Here is a 19,558-nt window from a genome sequence, read left to right on the forward strand (position 1 = left end):
CGTTGAAGTGGTTCGTGTTCGAGAAGCGGCGGGGAAACGTCAACGGAGAGCCTCCGGCCTTCGAGTGAAACAGCGGGAGGCCAAGCGCCAACGACGAGCGGCAGCTCGCGAGCGGGATCGCGCTCTTCGCACGGCGACTCGCGTGCACCCCAATGCATTATCATTCCCTCACGATCCCATTCGGGGAGGTGCGGTTTTTTCTTTAACTTACTGGCATTCCACAGCGCTTTTTGAAGTAACCATGAAAAATCCTCATTTTAGGAGTTTATTGCTTCACAAGTTCGTGGCGAAAAATTGACGGATCCCACGTAGAGTGCGAATCGATGAGATGCGAAGCACGAATGAGGAAGGGTGATAGGTCACTTAAATTCAGCACAACGTTGAGAGCTGGAGGTAAATTATGCGGTACATGACTTTCACATCGTGATCACCATGTTTGGACGTTTCAGTTACCTTCGCCATCTATTAATGTCACCTGATGCGAACTTTCGCACATAAGTTACTAGCGAAACAGCCGCGAGCGTCCTATGAGAGTACTATGTAGTCATTTTTACATGAAATACATATCATGATTATCATTTTTGGACGTGTCATTTGCATTCATTGTCCATTTACGTCACGTAATACCAAATTTGGTATATGAGGAATTTGTGAAATGGCCGCGAGAATGCTATGAGCGTAGCATGTAGTCATGTTTCAGATGAAACGCATATTATGATTATCAGATTCGGACGTGTCATTTACCGTCGTCGTCTATTCACTTCCCGTGATACCAATTTGTTACACGTGGAGCTAGCGCAACAACGGCGAGTGCGTCATGAAAGGCCCAATCTACTCTGACGCAACGTTGATGCACACGCAGGCTGGGAGCAGCGACGCCACGCTAGCAAAACGCGCGCACTCCATAGTGTGACGCCAGGCGTGATCGGCGCGACCAGCGTCCGTCGGCGCGGCCCGGTCGCAACCGGCGCTAAATGCGACATGCTGCATTTCGCGCCGACGACGTTGCTTAGACCGTGCCTGCCTCTCTTCGTGACGGAGGGACGCCGTGTGCGCTCAAATGCGCATGCGTCAAAGCAACGCAGCGTGGCGCACACATGCGAGTATATGACATGCAGATCCACAATGAAGGTTAGTGGGCAGATACACTGATCTCTACTAAGGGAATATCGGAGCCTGGCGTGGCATCGCCGGCGTAACGCGATAAAACGAACGCTGGTGGGCGTGCGCGCCGGCTCACGTCGAAGTGCATTGGCGCCTTGAGTGTGGCGTGTGTTAATGTTCTAATATGTCATGCATCTCATGATTATCGTGTTTGCACCAGTCACATACCTTCGTCATCCATTCACATGACGTAATACCAAATTTTGGCATATGTGAAGGTAGCGAAACGGCCACGAGCGCATCATGAGTGTGGGACGTACTAATGTTGTTACATGACACGCATGTCATGGTCATCATGTTTAGACATGTCATTTACTATGTCATCTATTCACATCCCGTAATACCGAATTCGTTTCATGAGGAGCTAGCAAAACGGCCGCGAGCGCATCATAAGCATGACATGTGGTCATGTTGTTACATGGCACGCATCTCATGATTATCGTGTTTGCACCAGTCACATACTTTCGTCATTCATTCACGTTCCGTAATACCGAATTCGGTATATGCAAAGCTAGGAAAACGGCCGCGAGCACATCATGAGTGTGGCATGTAGTAATGTTGCTACATGACACGCATGTCATGATTTTGATATTAGGGTCTGTCGCTTGTGTTCGCCATGCAGGAATGTCATACCATACCAGTTTTGCAACATATCATGTGAATGAAACTACCGCAAGAGCAGCAAGCCCTTGGCATGTAAATTATGACATTTAGGACATACATATGATTTTCATGCTATGACTATTCAGTTATGTTTGCCATACAGTCATGTTATATCATACCAAGTTTGGTATCGATACCATTATCCAAATGGGCAGGAGAGCTAAAAGTCGTAGGCGGCTAGATAGATGGATAGATAGATAGATAGATAGATAGATAGATAGATAGATAGATAGATAGATAGATAGATAGACTCAATGTCGCCGAAGTTTGCCATGAAATGCTTCGCATAAAAAAAGTACGAGAGAAATAAAGGTACTTGTCGCAAGGTCTCAGTGTTTTCTCTATACTTTCTTTCTAGAGAGCGTGAGGGCGGGGTGGAGGGAGAGGTAATGACAAAGGGTCACGGAGCTACAACCACAGGTCACCGCGCCTCATGACGTTGTTTTCTTTAAAAGCGCACGCGGGTGCACCTTTGCCAGTGCCGAAGTTGAATGTGAGCTGAATGTGACCACGCATTTGATTTTAAGTATACGGCATCAATATCATGTGCATCATCCTGATGTCACATGTCAAATCTGATGACGTCATCGTGACTTCACAAAAGCTGGCGTCTATGATAATGTCGTCGCTTGCACTTGGTGAAAGGTAGACCGATTCCAGATGCATTCGTTGGATAGAAAGCTTTCGGGGGAAAGCATATCAATAGACCCTCCCCCCCCCCCCCCCTCCGACCTTTCCCCATGAGTTAGCTTTTCTTGCACCTAACATGACACCTTCGTTTTCCTCGTTAAAAAAGACTCGAGTTGGAGCATGCATTACGTAACCGGAAGCTTTTACTTTATAGTGTCTTGAACTGCGTCGCTATATGTGATTATCAGCGTAGGGGAGATTAAGATGGTGTACCGCTTTGCTGTTCATTATCGTTAAGGTGCGCAGTTCCTGGGTGACAATGTGGCTTCTGATCTTTGCTGAGTGATAAAAAGGCGTGGATTCCGAGAATAAACTTTAATTCAAACTTAGCGCTCATCCAGTCTCTTCGTTCCTCACTTGTCGGTTCATGTGCGCTACCTGTTCAAGAATGCATGCTTACAAGTCCGACTTCCGTTCTCGTAAGCGAGTCGCTTTGACGAAATGTCTGAGGGTCCGTGTGACTTTCAAGATATCGCGTTCGAATATTTGCGCTACTTGAGCAAACGCCGATCCCGCTTACCGTCGGGGCAGAGAAAGCGGACAGCTCGTAGCTATCCGACAAGGCGCGTGCACGCAATTACCTCGAGACCTCCTCCGGCAGGACGCGAACGGAACGGCAGCTCGCGGCGCTGCCATCGCGGGGTCCGGACTCGGGGGGCGCAGGCGTGGCGTGGTGGCCAAACGGGCCAAAACTCGTTCTCCCCTCGCACTCCGGCTCAGAACACGTGCGTTCGTTGCGCTCTTCGGAAGGGACGTGCTTTCACCGAAACCGCGGTGCGACCTCGACGAACAAGAGTGCTATGTAGTGTGGTGCCTGAAAGTGAACCCCCATCCACCTGGAAGTACGTAAAGTGGATTGCTTGCGTGGTCGTTTGTTTTCATTTCATTTCTTCACCTTCTCTACGAGACAATGCATCGAACGAGTTCGGAAATTGCGAGTTACTGTGGCGACTAGGCCGCGAAGAAATCTGTAACTGATTGATTGACTCGATTCCGTTTGGTATGACTGTGTATTCATCGCGTGAACACATTTCGGCTACACCTGGACATAGCGTCTGACTGGAAGTGTTTTGTGCGACTTTGTTGGCCGGTTCGGGAGAACGGGCCCTTACCGTGCCACGGAGTTGGTGTGATGTGCGCTCGGACACCGCGAGTCGCCAGTGAGAGCTCCTGGTGAAGACCAGTACATTGCGACGTGTGGAGTTAAGTAAAGCCGACGATGCCGACGGAGGCGTCGCCGACTCCTCGCTCCCGGCTCGCCCGGGTCCGGCGCTGCGCCCGCATCTTCCTGACGCACCTGGTGTCCCAGGTGGGCCTCTGCCTGCTGGTGGTGGCGTATGCCATCGTGGGCGCGCTCATCTTCCGGGCCATCGAGGCCGACAAGGAGGTGCACCAGCGACAGCGCGTCTCCCAGCTGCGACGCCGCTACCTACGCGACATGTGGGACGTCACCGAACGGCTCAACGTGTTCCACGACGAGCAGTGGATGGACGAGGTGGGCGTCAAGCTCAAGGAGTTCGAGGACGAGGTGGTTCTGGCTGTTCGCAACGACGGCTACGACGGCAAGGACGTCCAGGAAGAGGCCCTCCAGTGGTCTTTCTCGGGATCGCTGCTCTACAGCATCACCGTTATTACAACCATCGGTGAGTCCCTGTCTGAAACGTAGCTTCTTTTTCCTCTCGATAAGGTACATTAACTTTTATTTTCGAGCTTTTCTTTCCTATCATTGTCACTGTTCGTTGCGCACTATGGTAGTACCCGTCACATACTTTGCTGCGCAACTCTGTCCGCCAGGATAAACCCGTACAAACCGAAGCAGATGCTTTGCGCGTGGATGGGAGAGCTTATGAATGGGGACAAAAATAATATTTGAATAAAAATTCCAATATATGTAACTAATATTCATAGTATTTTCACCATTTTCTTATGTTCTTTTTTCACTCAGGCACTTATTCACCTTTTAGGTATTTGTAACTTCTATACCATCCGATTGCGCCTTTCCTGTACCCCCGGAAAATAAAACTAAACCTATCTTTTACTTCATAGCTGTAATATGTCAATTTTTTTTATAATTAACCAAGTATTTAAATCATTTATTGGTAGATACATATATGTTTTTATGGAGATGGTAGACGCTTTACTTCAATTCACGGAATGTTTTTTTTTTGTCTATGAAATAAATATGATCCCGGAGTCTGAGTTACCTACAGGTTCGCCCTGCAAAATATTCCCGCGCCTTATGAAGTAAGAAATGAATATTTCCTTTTTTTTGTCAATCAATTAAACACGTACTACATAAGGCCCGTCATTGCGGAGCCATAACGCACATGGCCCAGTTGCTACTTGCCAGAAGAAAGATTTTGTGTACACAACAGCGTGTCTTGTAAACGCTGCGTGGCCCGCAGTCCGAGCTGCGCTCATCTGCATGCAGAGAAGAATGAAATTGGCACGCGCTCCAAGCGAACACGTGCTCTCGGTTTCCGGAATGAGCTCGCTTGCTTTGCAAACAGCGCCAGGCTTGTCCGCGCGAAGCTCTGCTTTTAACGCGGCTGGAGCTGAGTCATCAGACATGCCACTCACTTGGCATGGAGACTAACTCCAGACATTCATTTGTCTGGCCGTTTCTCTATGTATTGTTGACTGGTATAGTGGCCATAAGCGAAAGTGCACCTTCGGCACTAACAGCTTATGGTTAGAACAGAAAGTGAGCTGGCAGAGAGTGCGGTCTTAATGCTTCTTGTGCTCAGGCTGGGGGCAAGCAATTGTCCCACCTTTCAGGTTTCTCTCAAACATCACACACTTTAATTGACAGTAAAGTATGGCGCATTGGCATATTTTTAAGGCCTGTTTAAATAACGGTGTTTTTCTGTGTTGACGTGGGAGACACCCGCTACGCGCCAAGCGCGTCCTGCCGGACTGAAATAAAGTTTTTTTCATTCCATTCTGTGTTGAAAATGCGCTAGCTATGTAAGACTATAAAATTTCCTTTTTGTTGTTCGACTGGTTTCCGAGAAGTCTCAATAGCACAATACATTTGCGCCAGGTGGGAAGCCATGCATGTTTTCAAATGTTTATTTTTAACGCTGTTATCAATTTCTGTTCATTAAAAATTAGACCGCATATTGATTTGCTTAATGTATATTAAAATGTATGCCTATTTTAAAAACAAAATGACCGCCATAAAAAGATGTCACCCCGCCCACTCTCGTCGTAACTTTTTGGAATTTACGCTCCTGGAGCTAGGTAGTAAGAATTCAATGTAGAAAAATTGATAAACATAAAAAAGTGCCGCCATATCCACGAAGTGAATGAAGATGAGTGGGCGAAGCTCTGGAGGAAAACCTGGTAAACCATGAATCTTCCGTACATTTTGCCTACTCGATTTTATTACAATGCTCCCCCTAGCGTACGTCGCCGCACTAAATCGAACGATTGCCTTCCACCAATGACACGTGCCATATGTGACATCATTCCTATTTTATAACATCTCGCATCTTTCATCATCAACTACAAGTACCACCGTCTAGTTTATAACATCTTGCATCTTTTCATCATCAGCTACAGGTCCCGCCATCTAGTGAGCACTGAAAGAACTAAACGAGAGGTGGCTACATGCAGGAGACGGTGCCGCCATCTAGTGAACACTGCAAGAACTAAACGAGAGGTGGCTACATACAGGGGACGCAAAGCCCACGCCTTAAGGAGCTTCGCCCCTAAGAAAGATTTAAGATACGTAAAACTGATGTCACGGTCGAGGCCTCGTGTCTCAGTGTTTGTGGTGTATGTACAGTGTCAATTTTTATGAAAGGGAACACAGAAGCGCGTGGCCCGCGTGCTCCAGCTGTTGCTGGCAGCGCGTTCAAGCGGGAGCGGGAGCAACCACTCTCTTGTCGCGTCATGTCGCGGCGAGCAAAACAAGCAGTCATTGATGATATAAAACCACTGGACAGATTGCGACCCTCTCCTCGTTCTAGACGATCACCCTCTTGCCTGCGGATCCATATTATGCCAAAGTTCCATCTACTGAATTAGAACCTCGGTGCGACATGGTGTCGGTTCCTCAATATTTACTTCCACGAGCCGAATGTGTTGAAGAAAAGTGACTGCAGGTTGAGCTTTCCTCACACACGAAGACAACGCAGCGACACAAGCAATTGGTCGAATATTTGGGTAAAAATTCACAAAGCAGATTTTTTTCCCTCGTCAGTTGTCTTTCTTTCTACCCAACCGCCTGTGCTTTTGTTATTACCAGAGTATGTAAGCTAGAATTATGTCACACGAACCACCATAACGTGACAGCTTTTGGTTAGCAACGCAGTTTTCTTTTTGTTTAGATGACTCAATTATGATGGACGCAGTATCTCTATGTATACGTGAAAAAAAAAAACAATCTACTCCCATTTATTAAGTTAGGCGCCGCATTTTGGGTCCTGAAATATAAAGAAGTTATGCGAAGTTCACGAGGATGGCTTGCGATGGTGGGCTAGTTGGTAATGCGTCATGAAAGGCTTTCAACGCACACATAGACGGGGACGAACGAAGAACACACAAGACATATGCGCTGACGTATTATGTGTTCTTCCTTATTGTGTGTTCTGTCTTCTGTGTTTTCCTCTCATGCCTGTCTATATACATATAAGTGCTGTAACCTTTCATTAAATTGTGCGTTCTTGCGTTCTGAAGTCGCAGTATGAGTGTGAGGCACTTCTCCATAGGAAATTGCAGAACGATTCCTCATGGTTTCTTAGTGCCTACGTAAACCTGTAAGCACACGCACACAGGTGTTCGTTCATTTCGCATTGCTTCGAAACGAGACCGCCACGACTGGGAATTGAATGTAAGTCTTTCAGCGTAGAAGCTTGACACTTCAAGTATATAGTCCTTTACACAGGAGAATCATACTGGGCTGCGCACTGGAGTAAAAAAATGGCAGCATATCCACGGAGTGAATGATGGATAGTGGGGCGAAGCATCCGTCCGTCCATTAGTTGTTGCTTCCGTCCATCCATAAGTGCGGCTGTGTTGCAGCCCGTGCGTCCACCCGCCCGTCCGTGCGTCTGTTTGTGCGTCCGCACGTTCGTCTGTGCGTCCGTCCCTGCTTTCGTCCGTGCATCCACTCCTGCGTCCGTCCATGCGTCCATCCTTCCGTGCAGCCATCCGTGCGTCCGTCCATGCATCTGTCTGTGTTGCCGTTCGTCCATCTATTCAACACTCTAAGTACCACCATCTTGCATCTTTTCATCATATATTCCCCATATAGAAGCACCGCCATCTAGCGGACATTTCAAGGACAGAACGAGAGGAGGCACACGCACACTTAACGGCTTGCGCTTCGTATCTACTTCCCACCTTTAACCACCTCGAGTTCATGGTATATACTAGATCACTGTATTCATGCAACTGCGGCCCAACGCTCGCTAAACCTTTCTAAAACCTAGGAGGTTACGCCCAACGAGTATAACGTAGCAAACCTTTCTTGTCAGATAGTGCTCAATGTACATGCCAATGGCTGCTAAGGGGGAATGAGGGATAAAAGAATTCGGCATTTAAATAACGCGCACGCTGCGAATTTTTTTATTGTTCAACAACGCGCAGAAGAAATCTCTCACCGGCACCACCTTAGAAGTCAAAATGTAATACTGGTTAGACACTACGACTACTACTACAACAGCGAGAGATGAACGGGTGCCGCTATAAGGAGCTTTGTTACACCAGACAGTTGTACTCACCTGAAATATTACCAGTTTGCAGTAAACTTCCCTGTTTCGCCCCTAAAAGCTGAACTCATTTCTCGCGGATCACGTCCATTGGCTCAGCCAAAAAACGACTACGATGGCGTACAGAGCCCGTTTTACAGCGAAAGATATGAGATCACTACTCGGGTCACGCGCAGTTGTCCGCAGCCGCCGCCAGTGTCCGTAACCACATCGCGCAAAATTAGAAAAAAGAATCACAGCATATCCACGGAATGAATGATGATGAGTAGGACGAAGCGTCCGTCAATCCGTCCGTGCTTCTTTCCGTCCATACGTGCGTCCATGCATTCGTCCGTCCGGGCGTCATTCTATCCATACGTGCGGCCGTTCATGCGTCCGTCTGTGCCTGCGTCCGTTCGTCCATCCGTTTGTCCGTTCGTGTATTGTCTGTCTGTCCGTCTGCTTGTCTGTCTGTCCATCCGTGCCTCAGTCCGTCTATTCCCTTGTTTTTCCCTTCTTTTCCTTTCTATTTCCCTTCTTTTTATCATATATTCATCATATACAAGTACCACCATCCAGCGGACAATCCAAGGACTAAACGAGAGTATGTACCACATTCCTGCTGTCAGTGGTTTGTTAACACCGAGAGCGTGACATTGACACCATGCCACGTTTTTCGTAACATGTGGACATGCGGACATGTGTACGAGGGCGAATATGGGCCACTGGTTTGTGGGTGGCTACCTACTACAACTGCTACAACTACATACATCAGAGGATGTTCAGGCCCACTCCTTGAGGAGCTTCGCCCCTAAAAAACCTAGCACCCATGACACAGTGCGCCTCGAACCCGGATAAGCTTGGTGCCAGCCCAATATTCCACCACTGAACCACACCGGTGCTTGGAACTTACTGGTAAACTTGCCTTAGGCAGGCTTGATGTCGGGAATGGAATCGCGTTAATGCGATTTATAAAGCGTTTTAAAACAGCGAAAGAAGAACCAGTCGTCGCACAATGCGAATAGCGTGACTAGGGAGTCGTTCAATGCTCGAAGCATTACAAAAGCTTGTTTTTATTCACATATTAACTGTGGCTCATACCCACTACAGGCATAATTTTTCATTGTCGTCAGCCGCTGCATGAACGACTGGCACAAAATGCTTTGCAAGTGTTTAACAGATACCACAATTCTAAGAAGAATTACGAAAAATAGCATAGCGAATGCCGCCCTGGTACCCAAAATTTTTCATTATTAATGCCGTAGTGGGTACCAAACGAGTGTGCTTGCAGCAGGTACCCAATGAGTGTTAAAAAAAGGCTCTGAAATACCGATCTGACAGCTTTCGCTGTGACTGTGCTGCGCCTTCCACGCAGGCCTGGCGTTGTTTACCTCGATGTTCGAACCGGTTGGCCTTGCTGATTAAAGCGAACCTCACTGTTTGCGTTTCCTGGTCGTTGAGCTGGTACACACCCTCTTACTAACCAAAACAAAACTTTTACGTGAAGTACAGTATATGTCGTGCAAAAGGAGAAACAAATAAAATGAATGAGAGGGCGAAAGAAAGAGGGAAGGAAAAATATTTGAGGCCGCGTTCTGTAGGAGCGAGGACCTCAAACGACAAAATAAAGCCAGGAACAGATGGGCATGAACCGTCGTCATGATTTTCACCCCTCGTGGTTGATTATTTTTCAAAAGAATTTCATTAGGAGTCACAGATTTCGATGGTGGCGGCGGCATCGTTGAGCGGTTCAGGAGAAAGTATACCCTTTCAAATGCAGTAGACGATTTCCCATTCACTGCTCTGTAATTCTAAGTTAGTTATTTAGTTTGTGCATTATAAGATATTTTAGTAACAACTACTGCTACTACGACTACTACTGCGACGACTACTACTACTTCTAGTACTGCCACCATCACGTGTTATAACCACCCGTGTCGTGTGCTATCCGTTGCATCAGGAGTGGCGAGCTTAGATATGGACCAGCAAACCCAACAACACCGTCTTTCATTCACTCCAGCCCCTTCCAAAGATGCCGGAAGCACAGTCAGGAGCTGATATGAGCGGCACAGTAGGTGTGAGCGGTGAAAGTTTCAAAGCGTTAACTGGCCGTGGGCCAAGCCTAGATCTGATGGACGGCTTCGGGTCGATGGCTTCATCTCCCGCCTCTGCCGCTGCAGCATATATATATATATATAGTGGGAGTAATAATTCAATGGGCCAGTTAGTCTTCGTGAAGGTATGGGATATGGCACAGCACAACAGGAGCGTTGTCAACAAGGATAAATATATTTATTTCCCAGTTTCGGGAGGACCCCTCCCGAAACTGGGAATATATATATATATATATATATATATATATATATATATATATTAATATGTAAGTACTACCATTAAGCAAATCGATTCCTCTCAGAAAATAGGGCATTAAGGCATTAATTGATTTTTTGTCTAAAATGTTAATTGTCCTGCACCCATCTATTTCTGTCACTCAATGTAAACTGGCACTATAAGTACGCCTGTTTCCTCTCTGAACATGCAGTGATGTGATAGCTCCGTCACTTGCGCCAAACTGCGCCATGAGGTGACACCTGCTGCATCCTGCTGAAATTTTGCATAAGTATCATAATTTGAACCTAGCATGCACTTCGATGTCGTTCTTGCGGTCTCGCAAATTGCACACGGTTGGAAAAATTACTTTCAAACCGTGCGTCAATTACCACTATAATTTTGAGTGGTAGTTAGAGCACACTAGCTAGTGCTGTGTAGTTCAAGTTGTTGCACAGCCATGCTAAATGATTGAGACTGGCTCATGCTGCGTAAATAAAGTTCTATGCTAGCACTAGGCCATACAGCGAGATTGCACTAAGTTCAGTAAAGTAGCTTCTAACATAGAAGTGTGGCAGCTTGGGCTAGTTGGTATGGCATGACGATAGTTATAGCGCGAGAACAAAACGTGTAAAAAGTCGACGTTTTGTTCGTGTCCTTCTTGTCTCTGTGTCGTCGTTTTGTTCTCGCGCTATAACTATCGTCAAGCTTCTAACCATTGTGAACCAAGTTATTTGACTGATTACATCAGCTACAATGCGTTGCACATTTTGTCTCTGAATATACCATTTAGGTATAGTTCGTCTTCAAAAGAAATGTACCATTTGTTGCAATATACTTTTGTATAAGTTTGTGCCGGAATTTTAAGTTTCAAGTTTCTCCAAACAATCACAATATTATCTACAACTTTACACGCTGCAGTGGAGTGTGGCATTTTGGTGAAAAATACCATTTGTTGCAATATACCTTTGTATAAGTTTGTGCTGGAAGTTTTATTTTCAAGTTTTTTCAACCAATCACAATATTATCAACAACTTTACACACTGCAGTGGACGAGGGAATTATGCTGAAAAAATAATGGTGTCTCAAAATTTCGGTATTTATGACCTTTTTTTTTATTGAGTACGGTGTCCGGGCTTGAAAACCTCATGAGGTTGAACAGAAACCTCCCGTTAGCCCCAATTTTCATGAAGAGCAAGTTAAATTTTGGTAACGAAAAATTGATCGTTAAAACTTGCATTTTATGAACCGCCCATGAACCAATACCTTACCGGTTGTGTCCATAAAGCCTAGCAAAACTTTGCCACACAACCAAGCCTTTAGTTTGTACAGAATTTCACCACTGTCAGTCACCCGGCACAGTGGGACTGAGCCGGGTGTGTGACCCAGTTGCGTTCCGCAAGGCCAAATTTAAGTTATCTTCCTTCCTTCCTTTCATTAGTTATTTTGGATAACGAATAGAATGCATGGAAGGCTTTCTCAGCTTGCGCTTACAACACTGCAACTCAAGCACCAGAGAAAGTTACATTAATTTATAGATATGTCATGTATTCCTGGAATTCGCCATGTGGTTTGTGGTTGTGCACGTTTCTAAAGAAACCTGTGGTACTGTCCGCAGAAAAACTATGAGCAGAAACTTATTTGTATTCGGGGCACTAAAAATAAAGATGCACGTATTTGTGCAAAGTTAAGGATGTAGTGCACCTCGTATAGATGTTTAGAAAAAAGTGTTTAAAAAATCAGATTACTTGTTACTCTACTATGGGAGAGCAGAAAGCCGTCCCAATCAAAGAGGACACGCAAGGCGAACACCTGTGTGTTTAGAAAAAAATATTTAACAATTCAGAGTACTTCCTGCTACACTATGGGAAAGCAGAAAATAATCCTAACGTTTCGCAGCGACACATTGACCATTATTTCACTGCAGCAAGGGAGTGCCATGTTTAGAAAATGTGGTTAACGATTTAGCGTTCTAGGTACTCCAATATGGGCGAGCATAAAGCCGTCCCGTGGGTTTTGAAAATAGCAACGCTAATTCGATGAACTGTGTCTAGAAAGAGGGATGAACGATTTATAGTATTTTGTACTCCACTATAGGCCGTCCTGTGTGCCTCACACTTAATACTGTATGAAAGATTGTGTGTTCAGAAAAAGTGCTTAACGATTTTGAGTTGTTGGTACTTTACTATGAGAGAGCTGAAAGCCATCGCTTGGGACTCGCACTTGATGAGGGTCCTGACAGAACCACGAAGTTTGTGATGTGTTAAAAAAGGTAGAGTAAAGTAGAAGATTCCACGAAATAAATGCTGATAATAATACGAAGCTGTGTGCATTGCATCGTAAATCGTGGCCTTCTATTTTGTTCTAGTTAACAGCTTTTATTTTGTTTTTGTTAATCTTTTGTTCTGCCACATGTTTTTATTGATGGGTAATTAAACGTGGATGTTTTTCCGATGATTTGGACTTTTATTTTGTTTGTTATGGTTAATAGCTACCTGATAACATTTTTTTTTGTTCACGGATGTTTCGGTTTCTATACATCTGCCGTAGACGCCGGACGATGGTTTATGGGGTTGGGACATTGTTCCTTCTTAAGGTGCTTCTCCCCTAGTATTTGCATTTGAGAATGCTTGATAACTGCTCCAAATTGTTGTTGGGCTGCTTCATAAGCTGTGATGAAGGGACTTCACTCGATCACATAAAATGACCTATTTTTATTTCGATGAAGATGAACCCCTATAAGGTACAACTGACGGCGAGCATGTTGTCATGCGCCATACGTGCATTGCATGTATGCTGGAAGGCTTGTGTTGTGTATGGGTTGAAGCAGTGTGATATAAAATCAGTCATGCATACACTGGTTGCGCGTGACGTCATTTCCGGCTGGAAAATTGAGCGACCGTCATGTTTGTCGACATTGAGTGACGCTACTCAGGCTGCACGGGCAGCTTACCGCCGGTTGTGAGCTTGTCGGTGTCATTCATGCGATATGGCGAAAGGAAACGTGCCCACGCTTTGCCCGTCGTACTTCGAAGAACTTGTGGGACCGACTCGTGTACGCTATACCAAGCGAAAATTGAAATGTGCGGTGGTATATCGACCCGTACGAACTGCGCACCGGTAAGAATGCTACACCGATCTGCTGTGTTCCGTGAGACACGGCGACATCGTCAATTAGTGGTGCTTTCGACAAGTCACGTCACGCAAACGAAGGCCCGCAAGTCGGACGGCCACAACTATTCCACCATGCAGTGGATGGGTGAAGAGCATAGCAGCAAAGCAGCTTCCATCACAGCGTGTCATCGTTCTAGTCGAGGATAGTTAGGACGCTCTTTCCCGGTTGAAGTAAAACATCGGCTTCGACGGCATTTTGTAGTGAAGAGTGCGAACCCATGTTGCATCGTGGCGGGGGAAATTTTAACGCGATAGCGTTAGAGAGCTCGTGTCGCAGAAAACCCGCCGCCGGCGTTTGCCCCGTTGGTTGTGAGCGAAAGATCGTCTGCCCGCCTGTGACTGAAAAATCAAGTTACCGAGATAGCCACCGGAGGCCATTACTTGTCCATGCGTGGGCGCGCGATTACACTGGAAAGCCGCGCGTTCGAAGAAAAAAAAAATTGCTCAAGGTCACGAGGCGTGGTAGTTTCTTTGCCCTGCCACCCTTGCCTGCTCATCTTCCAGCGCCTCCGTCGGGACGAGAGAAGAGATAACGGAATTGCAGCATGCGACAAACCTTTGTAACTCCACTCGCACTGAACGAATTCTTGAAATTTTCGTGCAGCTGAATTCGTGAGACAATAAGCTCTTCTACTGAATTCATTCCATGGTTAGTTAAAAAAGTGTTTCAGGGCCCCTTTAACGCATTTTATTCGACAGGTGTCACGATGAAAACGAGCTCATTCGACGATAATAGCGCGCGCTGGTCCAATCTACTGTGTGCGTGTTTGTGTGCGTGCGTGTGTGTGTAACAAAAACATATTATTAAGTGTGCACTTAGCGGTTGAAGGCTGAGTGCACACTTAAGAGGCCGGATTTCACTATCGCGTTCAACTCTTAAAGGTGCATTTTCCCCTTAAAGGTGAAGGGTCCCCCAATTCTTTGGTGTTGTTTAGGAGGCCCCTTTTGCACGCTCCTGTCTAAGCCCATGTTCAGACGTCACCGCAGTTGTGCTCATTTCCATAGTGTTGCAATGCTTGGTTTATTTTCTCCTCTGGAGCTACGGTTTCGTGGGATGTATACTGTTGGTGGTTCATCACGCTCTGGTACTGCGTCTAGGCAGGCAGTTCGAGCGATGTTCCCGATTTTGTGGACGGTGTGCCCACTGCAAATGCATCCAGCGTGTTAGCCTGTCGCTATTTAGAGCGGTGAAAGCGCGCCGATGCTGCGGCAGTAGTCTGGTCATAACGGCCGTAGCCCAGGGACTAGTAGGCTCGGTGCTCAGTCGCGGTTCAGACACGTTCATTTATTTTGCACTGTTAACCTCAGTTAACAACACGAGACGCGGCTATTCAAGTAGAAAAGGTCGGCTGTACATCGTTGTGAATCCAGGTGGCATTCTCGAGAAAGTGACGTGATCACGTAAGTAAACGTGGCAAACTTGGACATGACTCGAAAATACCCCTACCTGTGATGAAGTGATGACCGCAGTTACGGATTGTGGTTTAACGTCCCCAAAACCACTATACGATTATGAGACACGCCGTAGTTGAGGGTTCCGGCAACTTCGGCCATCTGGGGTTTTTTAACATGCGCCTAAATTTAAGCATACGGGCCTCCGGCATTCTCGCTTCCTCCGAAAATGTGGCCGCCGAGGTCTGGAATCGATTCTGCGACCTGCGGGTCTGCCGCTGAGTGCCTTAACCACTAGACCACCGTGGCGGGTATCATTCTGCATGCAAAAACGGCACAAATAGTCATGGTGAAGCCGGTAGCGCGACTGAAGACCAGATTTCACAGCTGCAAAGCTCCCGACTATACGCTTCTACGCAGCTGCTTATGTTGACAAACATGGCGGTCCTCGGTCCTCTCGTTCCCTGATGTGGCGTACGTGCAACCCATGTATTGATCGGTTGTATCCGGTAGTGAGACTGTAGTGGGGACCGTCTTGAAGTAGTTGACGGGAGCTTTCTGATTGCAAGCCTGGATTGCTCATTAGGCATTTGCCTCGGACGCGCCAGAATGCTACTCAGCTGAGACCACTCGGACTCAAAGTAGTGAATCGGTTTAAACGGGTCTGCTCATCGGTGCAGTGCTGGTGGTGGGAAACATTTAATTACAAAAGAGAGGCGTAGAACCTATTTAAAGGTCCATGCAGGCTAGGTGGAATCTTTATTCTGGGACCCCATTGGTTGAAAACCTCCGTCCTGTATACAGTCCTCTACCACGATATGCCTGCCCATAATATCGGTGATGTGCCAGGGCGCTAAAGGTTCTTCCGACTAAGTGCTGCACTTTCAGATGTCTGAGTTGTTTTGTGCTGTGCCAAGAGGCTCAGTGAATGAAGCACCGCATGAAATATGTGGACATAAATAACATAAATAAGCCATCTTTCCTTCGCGTGAAAGAAAATAGCGCGTAAACGTTTCTCGAGGCGGTGATCCAGGCTCACGCCTCATATATCTTACGCGTGCTATAATACGGTTGGCGGCAGGAATGTTTTCAAGTGTTTAAAAGTGTGGATATTACACCGACGTTGCGGGAAGCGTCGACAAGCTAAGCGGGCCGCCTCAGTTCGTACATATATATCGCTTGTCGCGCATTTTCTGTAGCGTTTTTTTCTTGTTCACAGAAATTGGCAATGGCCCAGGAGGAGCAAGAGCGGGCATCGGTAAAGTTGAGGCAACTTTGTGAGGCTGGAAAATGGTTCACTTTTTGGCCGATATCGTGCGATGCGCGGTGTGCAAGTAGGACCATCGACCTTTACCCAGACGCCTCCCCGAGCGGCACTATCATCCTACCACGGCTGCGCTCAACATTCCGCCTCTCATTCCGACATCGCTTCCTTTTGACTCTTTGCATCCACTGCGGAGTTAATCTGCCTTAAAAATCGACCCATGCAGGGTTTGGGGTCGGGGAGAGGGAATAGACGCTGGAGTAAAACATGCCTCCCCTCTACCCCCTCGATAAAGAATTTTGAGCATGTATATACACCGGACTGCACGAAACGTTACGGTACAATCTGTTCGAGCAAGAAGCTACGATGTCGCCACCAGCGTGGCTTTTCGTAGAGCTCCGTCTCAAAATGTTTGTGAGGGAGCTCCCTGTTGTTAATTGTCGCAGGAGTTCACCGTGCATTGTTTTGTTCGCGTTACATCTTTCGCAATCTCGTCGACGTGACGCGAGTGCTAGTTTAATATAGTACTGCCACCGTTGTCACTTTGCAAAGAAAGAAAACTGAAGTAATGTAATGAATAAAGTGAAAGTAAAATGTTGTATACTTTCATTCAAAAGCTACGCACTTTCGTTTCAAGATGCAAGTAAAAGCTGGTTGTACAGACGACTAACCAGTGATTACTCTCCTACCCACTCCCCCTTCAAAAGAAAGACATTAAGGGCAGAGACACGTTGATTGATTTCTCTGATGTCGCCTAACAAAAGAAGCCATACAGTGTTGCGCAAAAAAATACTAAAGGGAAGTCTAATACATCTTTTTGTTTCTGCAAGAAGGGGAGCAGCCTTTTACTATAGGGTCGGGCACACAGTATCACTCCCTTTGGACTCGTTACGTAACGCTTCTTCTATAATCTTTACGTCCTTTGTTTGAGTGAATAATGCAGATTAAATTCATGTCACGCGGCAGCTAAAACTTAAAAATGACGCGATCCACGCAGCCATTCATTCATTTCAAGAAGACAGCATAACCCGACGCGAGCGCTGCGAAAGAATCTGGCGAATACAATAGTGATCTCCTTCCGGATGAAATGGCTTCTTTTACGGCTCTCCTCGTTCAGCTTCTTCTTGCTCATCTTGAGCAGAAAAGGGCAATGAGTAGAGGAAAAGGAGGAGAAGGGGGTCATGACGGAGCAGGGCCTCGCGTCTTTTGTCGCCTACTTCATCCCACTTGCGTCGCTGGGTCATTGGCCGTCACTCAAGGAGTAGAGCTTGAAAACAAAGCTCGCGAGGCACTGTATAGGACCCGGGGGTCGCATCCTTAGTCGTCTTGCCTTCATTCTTTCTTTACCTGTCTTTCTACCCTCGTCGCGACAGAGAGGGTCAGAAAAGCGAGCCAAGAATAGGCGGCGCGGTGACAACGGAATCGGCTCCCCAGCCTCCAAGAGCTCCACTTCGTTTCCGAGGCGAAACAATAGCGAATCCCCTCCTCTTGCCGCTACCACACAGCCACTGCCGCTGTCAGCACGGTTTGTGCTCCTGGGCGAACACCCAAGATCGTCCCCGTTTTACTACGCTGCGAAGACATTGTGGTTGGCGGCTCTTATTTATATAGCCCCACACCATCCGCCCTCTCTAGCTGTCCTCCTTCTCTCCGGTTCCTCCCTATTCCCTTCTTTTCTCTCAGGTAAGTGGTTATGGCATTGTCGTATAGGCTCGCGCATATAAGGGGCATGGGAGGTGACCCCTTCCCTCTATACCTAGTCTTCTCACTGTATTCGGGTCGTAAGAGCATCAGTAAGAGGGTGTCGTAAAGATCCGATGGGGTGAGGCGGGGGATTGGCTACAGTGATTCTGACTTCTCCCCCCAAACGGAAACCCTGCGCACACGTATGGGCTCTGTGACGTCTTAACGCAATGTCGCGAGTTCAATTTCCGGTGGCCGCGGCTTCATCGCGATCGAAAAGAATGCCCGAAAGCGCCCCCGTGTTTCGGGCTTTTAACTGGTTGACATTAAGAAACCACTGGTGGTCGAAATTAACCAAGAATTCACCACACTCGGGGTCTCTCAGAGCATCGAAATAGGTTTGTTCTGACAACAACAACAACAACAACAACAACAACAACAACAACAACAACAACAACAACAACAACAACAACAACAACAACAACAACAACAACAACAACAACAACAACAACAACAACAACAACAACAACAACAACAACAACAACAACAACAACAACAACAACAACAACAACAACAACAACAACAACAACAACAACAACAACAACAACAACAACAACAACAACAACAACAACAACAACAACAACAACAACAACAACAACAACAACAACAACAACAACAACAACAACAACAACAACAACAACAACAACAACAACAACAACAACAACAACAACAACAACAACAACAACAACAACAACAACAACAACAACAACAACAACAACAACAACAACAACAACAACAACAACAACAACAACAACAACAACAACAACAACAACAACAACAACAACAACAACAACAACAACAACAACAACAACAACAACAACAACAACAACAACAACAACAACAACAACAACAACAACAACAACAACAACAACAACAACAACAACAACAACAACAACAACAACAACAACAACAACAACAACAACAACAACAACAACAACAACAACAACAACAACAACAACAACAACAACAACAACAACAACAACAACAACAACAACAACAACAACAACAACAACAACAACAACAACAACAACAACAACAACAACAACAACAACAACAACAACAACAACAACAACAACAACAACAACAACAACAACAACAACAACAACAACAACAACACCACCACCACCACCACCAACAACAACAACAACAACAACAACAACAACAACAACAACAACACCACCACCACCACCAACAACAACAACAACAACAACAACACCACCACCAACACCAACACCACCACCAACAACAACAACAACAACAACAACAACACCACCACCAACAACAACAACAACAACAACACCACCACCAACACCAACACCACCACCACCAACACCAACAACAACACCACCACCACCACCACCAACATGAAGATGAAGATGAAGAAGATGAATTCAGATGAAGATGAAGATGAAGAAGATGAATTCAGATGAAGATGAATTCAGAT

At 46.3% G+C, this 19,558-nt stretch overlaps 1 protein-coding gene across 1 annotated transcript in view; it reads left to right on the plus strand.

Moving 5' to 3' along the window:
- Window positions 1-3,160: 3,160 nt before the first annotated feature.
- The window catches only part of LOC119172859 (TWiK family of potassium channels protein 7), an 84,253-nt gene continuing 67,855 nt past the window's right edge, over window positions 3,161-19,558 (plus strand). The window contains exon 1 of the mRNA XM_075889907.1: window positions 3,161-4,160. Within this exon, the coding sequence (XP_075746022.1) occupies window positions 3,737-4,160 (424 nt within the window). The 5' untranslated portion in view covers window positions 3,161-3,736. The remainder of the gene's footprint in view (window positions 4,161-19,558) is intronic.

The sequence above is a fragment of the Rhipicephalus microplus genome, chromosome 3, assembly GCF_043290135.1.
Source record: "Rhipicephalus microplus isolate Deutch F79 chromosome 3, USDA_Rmic, whole genome shotgun sequence".
Taxonomy (NCBI): domain Eukaryota; kingdom Metazoa; phylum Arthropoda; class Arachnida; order Ixodida; family Ixodidae; genus Rhipicephalus; species Rhipicephalus microplus.